The sequence below is a fragment of the Thunnus thynnus genome, chromosome 14 (assembly GCF_963924715.1).
Source record: "Thunnus thynnus chromosome 14, fThuThy2.1, whole genome shotgun sequence".
NCBI classification, from domain to species: Eukaryota; Metazoa; Chordata; class Actinopteri; order Scombriformes; family Scombridae; genus Thunnus; species Thunnus thynnus.
In genome coordinates this window covers 29,893,023-29,908,808 of record NC_089530.1, presented here as the reverse complement: position 1 = coordinate 29,908,808, position 15,786 = coordinate 29,893,023, and the positions used below count along the sequence as shown (strand labels likewise).

Sequence of the window (15,786 nt, the reverse complement as noted above, 5' to 3'; positions counted from 1 at the left end):
TTTCTCTGAGTTTGAAAATACACAAATCAACAACATATATAACAGGTCTAGTTGTTTTTAGACATTTAATGTGGAATAATTACAGATTATAACTTTAAGATACAGATTTAAAAACAAATTGTACCCAAAAAACATACCGAGGAAAAGAAAGATCAATTTAAGTAAATATATTAAATAATTTATATATTTATGTTTATGTGTAACATCCTTCTCTATGAGACTGTTTACATTTGGTTTTAAAATGTGTTTTGGAGACACATCGCCGTTCACACCTGTCTATCATGCGTCTCCAAGGTGTCGGCTTCCTGCCCCACAAACAGTTATTACGTCAGTCTGTCGCCAGACAAACGGCAGGTTAGTTTTGTGTGGGAACTAATATACACGTACAGGCTGTTCCAGCTGTTGAGACTGGAAGGACAAAGTGGCGTTGGCGTGCTGTCACCATAACAACCACCATGTCCTGCACCGATGACGTATTTTCCTGTTACAAACCTTCGTCCTCGTCATAATCAGTCCCAAACACAAAGAGCCGGTTACGTTTAAAATATTTTATTTGTTTTAAAATATACATCGGTTTACAAATTCAGAAAATAAAATCATTAGTAGAGTTTTAACAGTCTTTTTTGTAGTTTTTTTCATCCTTTTTAGAGTTTTATTCCCCCAACAGGAAGTGAAACAAACAAACAAAAACAACAGACCAGGAAAAAGCCGCTGAGACGACACGAGGAGAGAGAACGCAGGAGAACAGTTCAGGTGAACCCTGCAGTGCCTCGGCTGGGGTCAGAGGTCACTGACGGAGAGCAGGTGAGAGCGAGGAGGCGGAGTCACAATCTGCTGAACGTTCAGCTCCGAACATCCAGCTGTCGAGAAAACAAACCTTCCTCTTTGTCCGTCAGTCAGAACCTCTGCTGGGTTCAGTCCAGTTTACAGTTCCTCAAAGTTCCACGTTTCATTTGTCCCCAGGTGACCCCAGGTGTCCCCAGGTGACCCCAGGTGACCCCAGGTGTCCCCAGGTGACCCCAGGTTTCCTCAGGTGACCCCAGGTGACCCCAGGTGTCCCCAGGTGACCCCAGGTGACCCCAGGTTTCCTCAGGTGACCCCAGGTGTCCACATCCTGGATAGAGGACCCTCCCTCCCCGGTGACCACTTTGCTCTGAACAGCTGATTGTGTTTGAGTCTCAGAAGAACAGAAACATTTTTTCTGATTTATTTTGCATTTAGCTAAAGTTAGCTTGTTAGCTCGCTAACAGCACCGTCTGGTTGCTAACACATCTGATTAGGACACTAGCTAACCTGGCCAGTAAGCTAGTGCTAACATGTTAGCATTAGCTATAGCTTGCTCAGGTGTGTGAAAACCTGGTTGTTCCTCTCTCCTGGATCAGGACCTTCTGGTGAAATGAACGACACGTTTTCATAATCGATTAGTTTTGAGTCTTTTTTTTTTTAAGAACAAAAAGTCCAAATTCTCTGATTCCAGCTTCTTAAATGTGAATATTTTTTGGTTCACATTTTTCACCATTTTCTGACATTTTATGGACCAATTGATTAATCAAGAAAATAATCAACAGATTAATCAATTATGAAAATAATCATTAGTTGCAGCCTGAATAATAATAATAATATTCTTATTACGAGAGTGATTGTTCCTTCGTATCGGGCTGAGCTCCGCCAACGTTTTGAGCGGTCCAATCAAAAGTGAGGATTTGATTTAAATCCCTGTTGTGACCGTACGCCGCTCAAATATTCTGTTTCACTGGGAAACACGTCACAGTACAGAAGCCGAAGACGCTCTGACGTCCTGATCAGGTGGAGAACAACAATCAGGTAAAAACAATCAAAACTCACCTGACTAGACAGCTAGCTAACGTAGCACGTAGATGCTACTGTTAGCATGTTCAAATTAACACTGACACATTCAAAGTAAGTGTTTGCTAAGGCTGCGTTCACGTCAGTGTGGGAACGATTCCCATGTTTACAACTTCATGTTCACGTCATTGAATGAACAACATCGCTCTAAATATTCATCAACTGATGTGAGACGCAAAGATTCGACCCAGTTTGGATCAATATAACAACAACACGATGCTGCGTTAATGTTTAATATATATGTATATCATTAGATTATTAATAGTGAAGCATCAGTGTTAGAGCAGCATGTTACTGTTGTAGCTGCTGGAGGTGGAGCTAGTTTACACTACTTTATATACAGTTAGCTAGTTTAGTCCAGTGGTTCCCAACCTAGGGGTCGGGCCCCTCCAAAGGGTCAGCAGATAAATCTGAGGGGTGGTGAGATGATTAATGGGAGAGGAAAGAAGAAAAAACAAAGTTCTGATACACAAATCTGTTTTCAGTTTTTGGACTTTTTCTCTAATCTTTGATTTTTGCTGAAATATTGGATCATTTGAACATTTATTGAAATGAAAGCATGTGAGAAGTTTAGAGGGAAAAATCACTATTTGGTGGAGCTGTTAACAACTCATAGACATGTGAAATGTGACCCCGACTACACACTGCTTTTTGTAAGACGTCAAAAGACAAAAAGGTTGGAAACCACTGGTTTCATCTTTAACAATGTGTTGTATTTTAAAAGCTTGTTATATTATCCATTGTGTCAAATCTTCATCTGAAAAGTAACTAAAGCTGTCAAATAAATGTAGTGGAGTAGAAAGTACAATATTTCCCCCTGAAATGTAGAAAGTAGCATCACATGGAAATACTCAAGTAAAGTACAAGTACAAGTAAATGTATTTAGTTACTTTCCAGCACTGTTGATTATTAATAACTTGTGTATCTTCTGTCACATCATTTTGTACAAGAAACAAAACACTTGTGACAGCTTTTAGCTAAAGTTAACCTGATGTTGTGTTGGTGATGTATCGACCCAAACTGGGTTCAAACTGGAACCCAGTGATCTTTAATGTGCATATTTAACAGTCTGACGTATCAAATCCTTCATAAAGATCAGAATCAAACACTTTTTGACAAGTTGGAAACCGGTAACTCCCACAGAACCTGAACGCAGCACAGCTGACAGATAAACCTAACAGTGTTTTGTGAGCAGTGACTTTAAACGACGCAGCTGAACACAGACAGCGTTTCATCTCCTGATGCATGCTGGGACACAGAGCTGCTTCAAACATTAAACACACACTGTACTGTCTGTTTATTAACTGATTACTAATGATCGTTTATTATCTCTAATAGTCAGCAGTTATTACCAGTTAATAAGTCGTTACTAAAATGTTAATTAATGCTTCATAAAGCAGTTATAAGCCACAATTAATAATAACTAAATCTTTGACTGTTGAGTCGTTAATAAAGGCTGATTAACATGAAATATTAGAAATGTTAATAAATTATCTAGTTATAAATGTTGGTAAGTTATTAACAAGACTAAAAGTTTCTTACTGTCTAATAAGTTGCTGCTTGTAAACAATAAGTCATTAATAAACAACAACATCTGCAGTTGTTTTTGTAAACAAGACGCTTGAGCTTACAGGGTTTATTCAGATATATAATAATCCTCAATGTTATTAATACGGAGCTCAGGAGCTTTCAACTGTGTGACATGGTCTTCATCAGCGGATTGTGATTATTTTGTCAAAGCTTTTTTTAAAAAATTTTTTTTTTTTTTTTTTTACACCAACACAAATTAAGACGACATGCTGCGGATCACACATCCGTCTCCATGACAACTGAGCAAAACTCCATGATGCCACGATGAAGATGGTGTGATCTGGTGAAAAGCTCTGGAAATACTAATGATGGCAGCCGCAACAATCAGTCGATTAATCAATCAGTCGATTAATCAATCAGTCGATTGGATTGGTCTGGAATTATTCTGATGTTTGATTGATGAGTTTAGTCTGATTCGCAGCAGAAGAAGAAAACCATGGAGAGGATGAAGAAGAAGAGGTAAGAGGAAGAGAAATGGCGGGAAGAAGAGGACAAAGTTAGAGAAAAGAAAGTGAAAACAGGAAGAAGAGAAGGAGGAGGAGGAGAAGGAGGAGGAGGAGGAGGAGGAGGAGGAGGAGGAGGAAGGTGACCTTGGCTGAGACGAGGCGACAGGTCAACGTCTCCAATTATATTCATGAAGAAGAGTCATTAAAGTTGCAGGAGTCCAGATGTAAAGTCTATTTATACCCAGAATACATCACTCTACTACACACACACAGTAACGCGCACACACACACACACACACACACACACACACACACACACACACACACACACACTCCTCTAACACACTTTCTTTCATTTCCGACTCTCCTTGTGTCTCCTGCACATCTGATGACTCGTATGAAATATTAAACACTTACATTTCCACCCTGCTCTCACACACACACACACACACACACACACACTCACTCACTCACACACACACACACACACACACACACACACACACACACACACACACACACACAGTATTAGCGACCCATTTCTGACGGTAATAAAACCTTAATAATTTAACGTTCTGCTAATAATTACAGCCGAAGACGAACGCAGGAAGAAACAGTCGGGAGGAAGAAGAGGAGGAAGAAGAGGAGGATGGTGTGTTTATGTGAGCGTGGGATTTGAGAGGTTTTAAGTTCCACATCCTGCAGCCGTCACACACACACACACACACACACACACACACACACACACACACACAGAAGAGAAGAAGAAAATGTTTTTTTAAATAATTCAGCAGCTCAGAGAAGCTTTTTCCCTCCGAACAGGCTGCTGTTAAAGGAGCAAACCGCTGTTTCTACATGTTTTATTTACTCGCCTCACATTAACTGCACAACCTGCTCCAGACGTTACTCTGCTGAATGTGTTTGTTCTGTCGTTAACACGCTAAAACATGAACTAACACCGGTACCGTCACTTTAAAAACATACTTCAGAGTCACACTAAAAGAACCAACATGTGTCATCAAACGAGCTGCGACGATTAGTCGATTAATCGATTAGTTGATGGACAGAAAATTAATCAGCAACTATTTTGATAAGTGAATAATCATTTTAGTCATTTTTAAAGCAAACATGCTTCTCAAATGTGATGATTTAATGCTTTTCTTTGTCATACGTGACATTAAACTGAAGATCTTTTGGGTTTTTGAACTTTTGTTCCAAGAAAACAAGACATTTAAAGACGTCACACCGATTATAACGAGCACTTTCACTGTTTTCTGACATTTTAAAGACAGAACGACTAATTAAGAAGCTGAGTTTGGAGCTAGGCTAGCAGTCTGTGAGCTAAGCTAAGCTAAGCTAATCCATCGCTTTTACGTCAGACGTTGAGATGAAACAGATAAATAAATAAACCTTTAATCTCTACTTTTAAACCGATGTGGACAAGACTACTGAGCCTCCGTATATCTGCTGAGGAAGACCATGCCATACAATCAAAAGCTCCAGAGCAGCTGTCTCTTCTTCTTCACACTCCAGCAGAGCAAACAGACAGTTTACAGTCCTCTGTGTCCCATAATGCACTCTGACACTCCCACAATGCACCAGCAGGGGTCGTTACACAGTGTAATTAAACACCACATTGGTCGTGAAGCTGCAGTCTGATTGGTGCTCGTGTGCGCCTCGTTATCTCAAATATAACGAGAAAACGACTTTGTTATTCTGAGATAATTAATTTGTGATTAAAGAATCATTTTTGGCCGCTCTCGGCTTCCGTAGAACATGTGACGGACGTTTTCCATCATGTTATAGAGGAAGTGATGAATACTTGTTAGCAGATCGTTACTGATGAAGTTGATCAGACAGTTTGATCTTCAGACACGCTGATCACAGACTGAAGCTTTACTACAAACACTGTGACACATTTCACTGATCAATAAAACATCCGCAGACTTTAAATCACCGATCCGATCGAAGTGCTGATCAATAATCAGCTACTTTCTGTGAAAACACGGAAACTGAAACGTCAGTGTCTCAGGAGCAAAAAACAAAACACAAACAAACTCTGTAAGACTCGTTACAATCTGCTCGACTCTGCTGGAAAACCTACAGTCAGTCCATCAATCAATCAATCAATCAGTCAGTCAGTCATTCAGTGAGTCGATCAATCAATCAATCAATCAGTCAGTCAGTCATTCAGTGAGTCGATCAATCATCACTGGTCCTCGGTGAGAGTCACAATCAGAGAGCTGTGAGGAAGGCAACAAGCTGACATTCAATCAGCCACATTGACCTCAGAGAAGAAGAACAAGGTACGGAGGCTCGTTAGTGCCAAAAACATTCAAAAAACTGACGGAAAATTAGGAATTAGAATAAAATTAAAAATGTTCGCTTATTTCAGATGTGCTTTAATAAACTTAATAGACACAAATCTATGTTTCTGTTCATTAATCTGACTTTCCAGACGGAGGCGCTGATGCTAACTGACAGAAACACCAGAGGAAGAACTTTTATTTTGGCGGTTGCAGCTGTTCACCATCGACCAAAGTTCACAACAATCCATCAAATAGTCGTTGACATATTTCAATAAAGAGCTAATAAGTCGTCGACCTCGTGGTGGCGCCAGAGGAAACGTCACAGCGAGATTCATTTCAATCCTTCCGATAGTTGTTTCAGTCTGAAGCAAAGTGGCGTCCTGACAGACCGACGCGCCGCTAACACGGTGACAGATGGATGTATTTGTTAGTATATTTGTTTAGTTTAAACTTTATATGACACCTTACAGGGTCGTGCAGTTCTAAACTGTTTATCTATAAAAATAATATCTGAGATATTATTGATCTACACTAAAACTATTTTAACTTAAAGATCTGGTATTTTGGCCCCTTTTGACTCATTTTTATAAATACTGAGTTTTTATTTTAAACATATCTGTGACTTTTTATTCATCAAAAGTTGTTTCCAGCCCAGATTCCCCTCTGTATACTGGTTATACTGGATATACTGGTCAGAGCTGCGTGTTTCTCCAGTTTCAGTCTGGATTTGATTCAGAAACATTTAGCTTCTTTTGTTTATATCAGAACTGAATTGTATATTTCTTAAAGCAAACATAAGCTTTTACACCTAATTTGATCCCCAGCCCTGTTTCTGGCACTAACAGGCTTCCGTACAACCATGAGAACATGAAACCAAACTGATCAGAATACAACAAGTCAACAACAAATCAATCAATCAAACCAAACAGAAAAATAATCTCTTAATAATGGATTTATGCTCCAGATTTCAAAACAAAGAAACACAAAAAAAAGGTGAAAACGACAACAAACGACAGAAAGCTTGATGGTTACATTCCTGGAGAAGCCCCGCCCCCCGGGCCCCGCCCCCCTGCGGGTACAGTCAGTGTGTGTCGGTGGAGGAGGCGGGGTCAAAGGGAGCGACCTGCAGCCTGATCAATGGATCGATTACTGTGATTGGTTATAAAGACCGCAGCGTCTCCGTGACTCCCCAACGAACCAATCAGGTGACTAAATAATATCAATGATTAGTACAGACGAGAAAATAAGTCTGACCTTTGACCTTCAGCAGGCCCGGCGTCGTACTCGCAACCTTCCAGACAGAGAGAGAGAGAGAGATAGGCACTGACAGTGTGTGTGTGTGTGTGTGTGTGTGTGTGTGTGTGTGTGTGTGTGTGTGTGTCCAGATGTGTCTCATCGTTCTCTTTAAAACATAAACTCCTGGTCGGGAAACAAGGCAAAGACGTCCGAAAAGTTTTCAGCTCTTTATAAGTTTCAGTTTGTTTTTTTTTTTTACTCTGAAAAACGAGCACAAACACACACACACACACACACACACACACACAAATACACACACACACACACACACAGAATAGACCAATATAGGGTTTCTAATATTGATTCTAACACTGATTATTCAGAATTTAATTTCCATTGTGGTGAACTTTAATCATCTGTCCACATACTTTTGGCCATGTAGTGTATATTTGTTATTAGTGTTTATACACTGATCAGTATATATAGACAAAAGTATGTGGACACTTGATCAAAGACATTTATCAGATTTATATTCTTCAAGAGAAAATCAAACTTTACTTTTCATTAGTTTTAAACAATAATCAATAAAAATAAAACTAATTGACAAATTTGTCTTTTTCAAAGACTCGTTAAATTTGAAAAATACTGTTAGAATGAATCTGATTACAGAAAAATAAACATTTTATTTACTCATTATTTGATTTTATTTGTTTGAGCCGATCAGTTCAGACTGATCAGAGTTTAAATTATTGATACTGAAGTCGATGATCAGAACTGATCGGTCTGACGTGCACACACACACACACACACACACGCACGCACGCACGCACGCACGCACACGCAGCGAGCTCGGCAGCATACGGTAGAGTATGGCTATATCCTGGATGGGCGTGACCTCTGACCTCAGCGACAGCAGGTCAGTTGTCATGGAGACAGACAGCAGCACAGTGTGGGCGGGGTCAGTCCAGCAGCGTGCCTTGCTCCTGGGCTCGGGTCAGGCTGTCTTTGCGGTGCAGGTGGTGCACGCCCATCCTCTTCGGGCTCTTCTGGGGCCGCGGCGGCGCCACGGCGGCGGCGGCGGCGAGGGCGGGGTCGAAGTCCAGGAGGCGGGGTGAGATGACGGGCAGGTCGTGGGGGAGGACGTCTCTCTCCTCCTCCTCATCTTCCTCTTCATTTTCCTCTGCCAGTTCCTTCCTGCGGGCGATGGCGGGGCTGGTCGCCATGGTGACCGCCGTGTCCCCACTGCCGCCGTCATCCTCCAGGTTCATCAGCAGCCCCTCGCCCTCCTCCACAGATCCGCCGTCGCCTCCGTAGCGCCCCCTCCTGCCGGGCCGCGGCTCGGTGTCGGTGTCGGTGTCGAGGCTGGAGCCGCGGCTCGGCGTCCAGCTGCGTGCGGACGAACCCTCCTCGCCGTCAGAGTACGCCGCTCTGTGGCGGTCGGAGGAGGAGGAGGCCCCGCCCCCCGCCGCCTGCCGCCTCCTCTGCAGCTCCTGAGCCGTCTGACTGCTGAAGGACGTGCGGTGCACCACGGAGCTGTCGCAGGACGGCGCCATCTTCTCCACAAACATCCGCTGCCAGTTGGCCAGCAGGTCCTCCTCCGAGCTGCCGGAGCTCGCCAGGACGCTGGGAGCCTGGGGGGGGGGGGGAGTGTTACTATGACAACAAGAAACACAAACACTGATCTGCTGCTGATGTGTAAACAGGAAGTGATTCTCCTGTTTCGTATCTGGAGCTTGTTTTATATTTTAACGTTTATGTGTTTGTTTGTGTTTGTTTATGTTTGTGTATGTTTGTGTTTATGTGTTTGTTTATGTTTGTGTATGTTTGTGTTTATGTGTTTGTTTATGTGTATGTTTGTGTTTGTTTGTGTTTGTTTGTGTTTGTGTGTTTGTTTATGTGTTTGTTTATGTGTTTGTTTGTGTTTGTTTATGTGTTTGTTTATGTGTTTGTTTGTGTTTGTGTTTGTTTATGTGTTTGTTTATGTGTTTGTTTATGTGTTTGTTTATGTGTATTTGTTTGGCCTCCGTGTTACCTGCGGCGGGCTGCTGAAGGGGCTCGACTGGCTGGACAGCGGCTCGCTGACAGCTTCCCGCTGTGAGGGCGGCGTGCGCTGGTTGACTCCGCCTCCACCACCGCCGGAGGAGGAGGAGGGGGCGGGGCTTCCGGGCGGCTGGCGCTCGTCGTCGTTCTGCACGAGGCTGAGTGAGATGGCCTGCCGCGTGGCGTAGGTGCAGTTGGGCAGCGGGCTGTTCTTGGGGATCTTCACCTTGTCGTCCGACGAGAACTCGATGACCTTGCGGCCGGGGTATAGCGGATGGGGCGGCGGCGGCGGCGGGTACGGGTTCAGCTTCTCAAAGGACGGAGCCCCGCCCCCCTCTTCGCCACCCGACTGGCCGTCCAGACTGCTCTGACTGCGGCAGGAACCGTTCTGCTGCGCCGCCTCCTGACCGCCGCCGTTCTCCCGGCCCCGGCCCTCCGCAGCCGCCGCAGGACCCGTCATGTCCACGTGCACGAAGACATCCTCGGCGACGGGCCGGCCGCAGCTGCTGGACTGGGCGGAGTTTAAGAGCAGCGGTTCGGGTTTCTCCAGCACGCGAGCGATGACGGAGGTGGGAACCACGTCTGCGGGCGTCAAACTGAGCGTGTCCGGGTCCTGAGAGCCGGGGGCGGGGCCTCGCTCCGGCAGGCTGCTCTTCATGTGCTTATTCAGCATGTCCTGCAGCTCATAGGGCAACTGCAAGAGACACACACACACGCACGCACACACACGCACACGCACACGCACACACACACACACGCTTCCATTAAAGGACTATTCCGGTGATTCTGAGGTTCTGCTTCCTGCCGTCTGACGTTCAGCTGACAAACATCTGAATCTTTTGCTTCAGTTTGTGCAGATAAAAGTTGTGATGAACCTCAGACACACTCAGACACGTTCACTGAAGAAAGCTGTGTGATACAGCTGAAAACTACAACAAAAACTAGTAAGTAGCAGTTTAAAAAACAAAGTGATGAACAAACTGATGAGTGAGAGAATCAATACGATCAATGTCTCAATCAGACGATCAGCTCTAGAGATCTACTGTACATGAACATATTAATTGAAAGGAAGGAACATATTTCTCATAATTATTGACATTTAATATCTTTGTTTAGCAATGATGAACAGATTCATGTTAATACAAATCACATTTCTCTGATTTTCTGCGTCTGTATCTGCCGGTCGGTCAGAATCAAACACGAGGATTTGAAGGTTTGTGAAGGTCACATCTGTTTGGTGGAGCAGCTGATAAAAAGTTCAGTTTGTAGATCAGAACCTTTATTTTAACCATATTTGATGACTACGTTGAACTGCTGCTGCACAGATTAAGGACAGTTTTACTGTTCACACCTGCACTGAACTGTGGGATAAACTGAGCTCTGAATACTGTTCTGAAGCAGCGTGATGTGACTCTGCTGTTGCCGTGGTTACGTCCTGCCTCTCTCTGCATCGTCTCAGGGTCGTCCTGCTTTGAATTCATCCTCGCGTCTCGCAGCTTCTTCGTGGGAAATGAAATTGAATGTCTGGTCTCTGAGATTCAGACGCTGACGTTGTTTCTGCTGATTTTCACCGTTTGAAGTGTCGAAGGACGAACGAGATTCATGTCGGTTTGTCAGATGAAACCTTTTATTCTGCTTCATTGTGAGGGATCATCAGTTATGGTTTGTGTCTCATTTCCTGCCATTAACAAAAAAACTCTTAAAAAGTTGACGGATATATTTCTGGAAATTAAGGTTTTACAGTCAAACTGACTTTTGATGAATTTCACATAAAGAGCTGGACGTCTGACTCACGTTATTCTTTCATATTTGTCAGCTTAATGAGCAACAATCCTCCTGATCTTCTGCACATCATCAGTTATTATCTGTGTGAGTGGTTACAGGTGAGTATCACACACACACACACACACACACACAGTTACTTACATCAGCAAACTTGTGGTTCCTGAAATGCGACTTGTTGCACTTCAGCAGCTGGACGGCGAGGTTACAGTCCTGCCTGTAGCGCTCCTGACAGACACAGAGACACTGAAGGTGAACACAAACCACCTGAAGGCAGGTTTACTCTGCATTCATACCGGCTCCTGATTGGTCAGAACTGTAACAAAGATCAGCTGCTTCTGTCTGCGTTTCAACGTCATTCACTCATTTCTGTTTGTTCTCTTCTGTTTGCAAATTTCCTCTCGAGGAACGAATTAAGTATTTAGAATTAAACTGACTATTAGATTTTTGTGCATAAAGACACAAAAACAAACAGACAAACGAGCTCAGTTGTCACAGAGCAGCTGTTTGTTTGTTTGTTTTTGAAACTGATCAGCGATCAATCAGACGTCCAAGCAGCAGCAGCAGCTCGTTAATCAGCCGCACGTTAACGAGCTGCTGTTGGTCAACACACAGGAAGCAGAAACATGGAAGCAGGAGGTGGCCGCCATCTGCTGCAGGATGGATGGGGAGGCAGTTACCATGGTTACCACACAGACTGGAAATGAGCTCCAACTTCCAGTTAATAAATATTTACACCTGCTGCTGCAGGAAGTTCTGTTTATCATCAATAGATGTTTGATTTATTTATCTTTATTTTATTAACAACCGTGTGGTCGGGAGCCCCTCTCAGGGGTTTTTGCACCTCTGCATCACATCTGTCTGTTGTTTCTGTGTATATTCATTTGTATCTTTTGCATATGTACAAACAAACAAACAAACAAGCAAAAAAATCAGTTTCAAAGCAGTTTGTTCTCACATTGAGCTCCTCCAGACGGTCGATGGTGTTCTTGGCATCCAGCAGTTTGTTGGTGAGCTCCACGATCTCCTGATCCATTGTCTTTTTGTCCCTCTCCACCTTCCGTAGCTGTGGGAGGAGCAGGGACATCATGTTAGTGCGTCAACTGTCAATCACAGCTGAGACCGCCAATCAGGAGCCTGCAGTGACAGGGGGCGGGCCTTCAGGGCTTAAAATACATTCAGATCATGTGGGAAGAAACGTCAAAATACATGTTAGGAAAAGCTATTCAAACTGCTTAAAACTCATCTGGACGCCATTTTTGTAGTTTTCTGTGTAGTTTTATTCCTCCTAATCATGTTTTATATTAAAAGTCCAGCAGCAGAGTTAACGTCTTTAATCCTTTAAAGCTTTATTTAAAAACAAAACTTGAGATGTCACACCTCATATCTGAAAGCTAAGCTGTTAGCATTTACTAATATCTACATTTTTCCCAGATAATTTGAATGCTGCATTAGCTCGCAGCACTTCACAGATGCATTATGGGATGCAGTGGTGTGGCTGCTGGTGCCAGAGGATCAATAAGATCTTGATCGAAGCGTCAAAGCCGAAAGCTGAAATATTTCCATCAAGGAAGAAACAGCCAGCTAGCAGCTAACACTAGCTAAGACAGCTAGCAACAAGTACATGTTTCCGTTAGCGTGGATTTTCTGTCGTAGCTGATTGATCCTCAGTGATTGATCGCTCCTCGCTGGTGAGGTCAGACTCAAACCATATACAAAGTAAGCTAACCATCCAGTCATACATGAGGCTAGTTCACCGCTAATCAATCACCTGGTCTGTTTCACCCGCTAGTGATTTACTAAAATCAGGTCGCACCATTAAAACTTCAGTAAAACAGGAAGTCACAGCATCACGAGCTGTAACAGAACTTCCAAATACGTCAGTTTTAGGAGCCGAAAGATAAAATAAAGAGAGCAGCCGGACGTCTGTGAATGTAGGTGAGACTTTGTTTTCTGTATACCAGCAGACACGTGTTTCAGAATTAGACGTTTACAGTGAGATTATAACAGACGTTATTTAGTCATTTAGTCGAACGTTACTGGTTTAGTAATTTGAGGTATAATGTAGGGCTGCAACTAACGATTATTTTCATTATCGAGTAATTGTTTTGTCCAAAAAATGTCAGGAAATAGTGAAAAATGTTAATTTCTTAGAGTTCATTCACGTCTTCAAATGTCGTTTTATTTGACCTCCAAAAAAGTCAGAATTAATTCATAAACATAATTGAGCCTTTTGGCTTAAAACATAACGATAATTTGATTATCAAAACAGTTCCTGATTAATATTCTGTCGATCAATTAATCAACTAATTGTTGAAACTCTACATTTTATTTTCATATTTAAACACATTAATAAATATTCAGATGTGTGTCCGTACTGCAGCCCTGGACTTCATTTCATTTGTAACTCTCAGAAAAATTTACGAAACTGATGTTTGTGTTTGTTGTCTGACATGTAAACATCAGGTCAGATATGTCGACTGTATTCTATACGACCTGTTTTACTCTTCACTCTAAACAGCTCAGATATTAGCATGCTAACGGTAGCTTCAGCTAGCTTAGCAACAGTTCCAGCTGCAGCTAGTGGCTGTAAATATTTAGTAACAACCAAGCAGCAACCTCCGGGGCTGTAAAATGAAGCCAAAACTGCAGTTTCTTGAACGACAACTTGAGGCTCCAAAAGCGAGTCAATCCTCATAGACCCCCATGTTAAAATGTCCAACTTTACAGCAGAAATAAACATGTTTACAGTCTGGTACAAACAACGGTTTTGGTCTCTGTAGCTAATTTCCTCTTTCATGACAACTGTACGGGGGGTGAATTTTTTTTATAACTCACCCGTTTAAATTTTATTAAGCCGTAAAGTTCTGCATAATGAAGGACATGGCTGCTTTGAGTGACAGGTCCGCCAGCCGCTAGGTGTCTTGTTTCAGCCATTCGGCCCGCCTCTTTGCCCATTTTTGATTGGCTGGGAGTTAGGCAGAGTCACGCGCCGCCAAGATGGCGACGGCCGGAGCGGCTCACTTTGAACTTCAAAACCGCTCTTCAGAAACCAACGAGTGACGTCACGGTAACTATGTCCATATTTTTATACAGTCTATGAAACAACTCATCTCTGCCGAACAACGAGTCGTTCTTTAGTGAATCTGCACTTAGTAAACACTGACGTTATCGCAGCCATTTTCTCACCTGTTCCATTTCCTGTTTCGTCTCTGAACGTCTGGTTGTAATTGGTGCTTTAGTAAATACGAGTAAACAGCTGCGGTCCTGATTGGTTCATACAGCCTGCTGTACAACATGTCCACATATTTGAGGTCATATGGACACAACTCTTCAGTTTAAACCGCTTTATATTAGCACTTATAAACTGACGTAATAACGAGGCTGCAGCGCCTCATCATAACATAACCTACGTCTTTATATAGTCAGAGTCTGACCCACATCACACCGCAGCAGCAAAAACTATTCAGAGGAAAGAAATGAAATGTTTCATTTTTCTTTAAAGGTTTGTGTGGTTTTCATTGAATGAATGAATCTGGATTCAGAACTGAGGATCAATCAGCTTCACGTCGGCTGCGTTTTCTTTTCGTCTCCATAGTTTCATCTACAAGCTAAAAAAAAACAAGAAAAAAAGAAAACAGGTCATCATTAGCCTGGATGAGACAGAGCAGAGTTTCAACACCAAGTCAAAATCTTTGTATGTTAAAAAGAATAAAGTGACAGATCCTAAGCACCGCCCTCTTTCCTTCAGTGCACCAATCACAGCTGAGCACTAACTCTGTTTAATTAGCCCTGAGTTTCGCATCTCAGGCACCAGACACACTGCCGGACTCAACTACTGTGCTTACGTACAATATTGAAGTACTTGTACTTAACTTGAGTATTTCCATGTGATGCTACGTTATACTTCCACTCCACTACATTAAAAAGGGAAATATTGTACTTTCTACTCCACTACGTTTGCTGACGATACAACAGTAGTGAGTCTCGTCAGCAATAATGACGCATCTGCATACAGGATGGAGGAGGAGCAGCGACCGGCCTGGTGCGGATCCCACAGTCTCTCCATCATCACCTTCTAGAGAGACGCCACTGAAGGCATTCTAACCTACGGCCTCACTTCCTGGTTCAGTGACTGTAAAGCGTCTGAACATCATCATCATCTGAACAGGATAGTGAGGACAGCTAGTGCCCCCCCCCCTCCTCACCCCCTCTTCCTGCTGGAGATTTAATAATCAACGCTGTGTTCGCAGAGCTTCCAGCCTCATCAAGGATCCCACCACCCTCCTCACAGTCTGTTCTCCCTCCTGCTGTCTGGGACGACGTTCAGGAGCATCTGTGCTGAATCCAGCAGAATGTTAAACAGCTTTTACCCGCAAGCAGTCAGGGTCATCAACAGACTGCCCCCCCCCCACCTCCCCTCCCCGCCTCAGTGCTGGTTACTCGTGGACATGCACCAGTTGTCAACATCGAACTGAAACATGCACTTTCTCACTAAATGCACTTTAATGCACTGT

At 43.1% G+C, this 15,786-nt stretch overlaps 1 protein-coding gene across 7 annotated transcripts in view; it reads right to left on the bottom strand.

The window, feature by feature from the left end:
• Nucleotides 1–533: 533 nt before the first annotated feature.
• Nucleotides 534–15,786, bottom strand: part of tjap1 (tight junction associated protein 1 (peripheral)) — a 46,587-nt gene continuing 31,334 nt past the window's right edge. For 6 of the 7 annotated variants that reach the window (XM_067610892.1, XM_067610888.1, XM_067610891.1 and 3 more), the window contains 4 exons: nt 12,228–12,335; nt 11,414–11,497; nt 9,480–10,181; nt 534–9,078 (listed from right to left, as the gene is read on the bottom strand). In XM_067610892.1, coding sequence (XP_067466993.1) covers nt 8,407–9,078; nt 9,480–10,181; nt 11,414–11,497; nt 12,228–12,335 — 1,566 coding nt within the window. In that variant the 3' untranslated portion in view covers nt 534–8,406. Of the gene's footprint in view, nt 9,079–9,479; nt 10,182–11,413; nt 11,498–12,227; nt 12,336–13,040; nt 14,827–15,786 lie in introns of those variants that run through there. The other variant, XM_067610894.1, reaches the window with a different exon arrangement.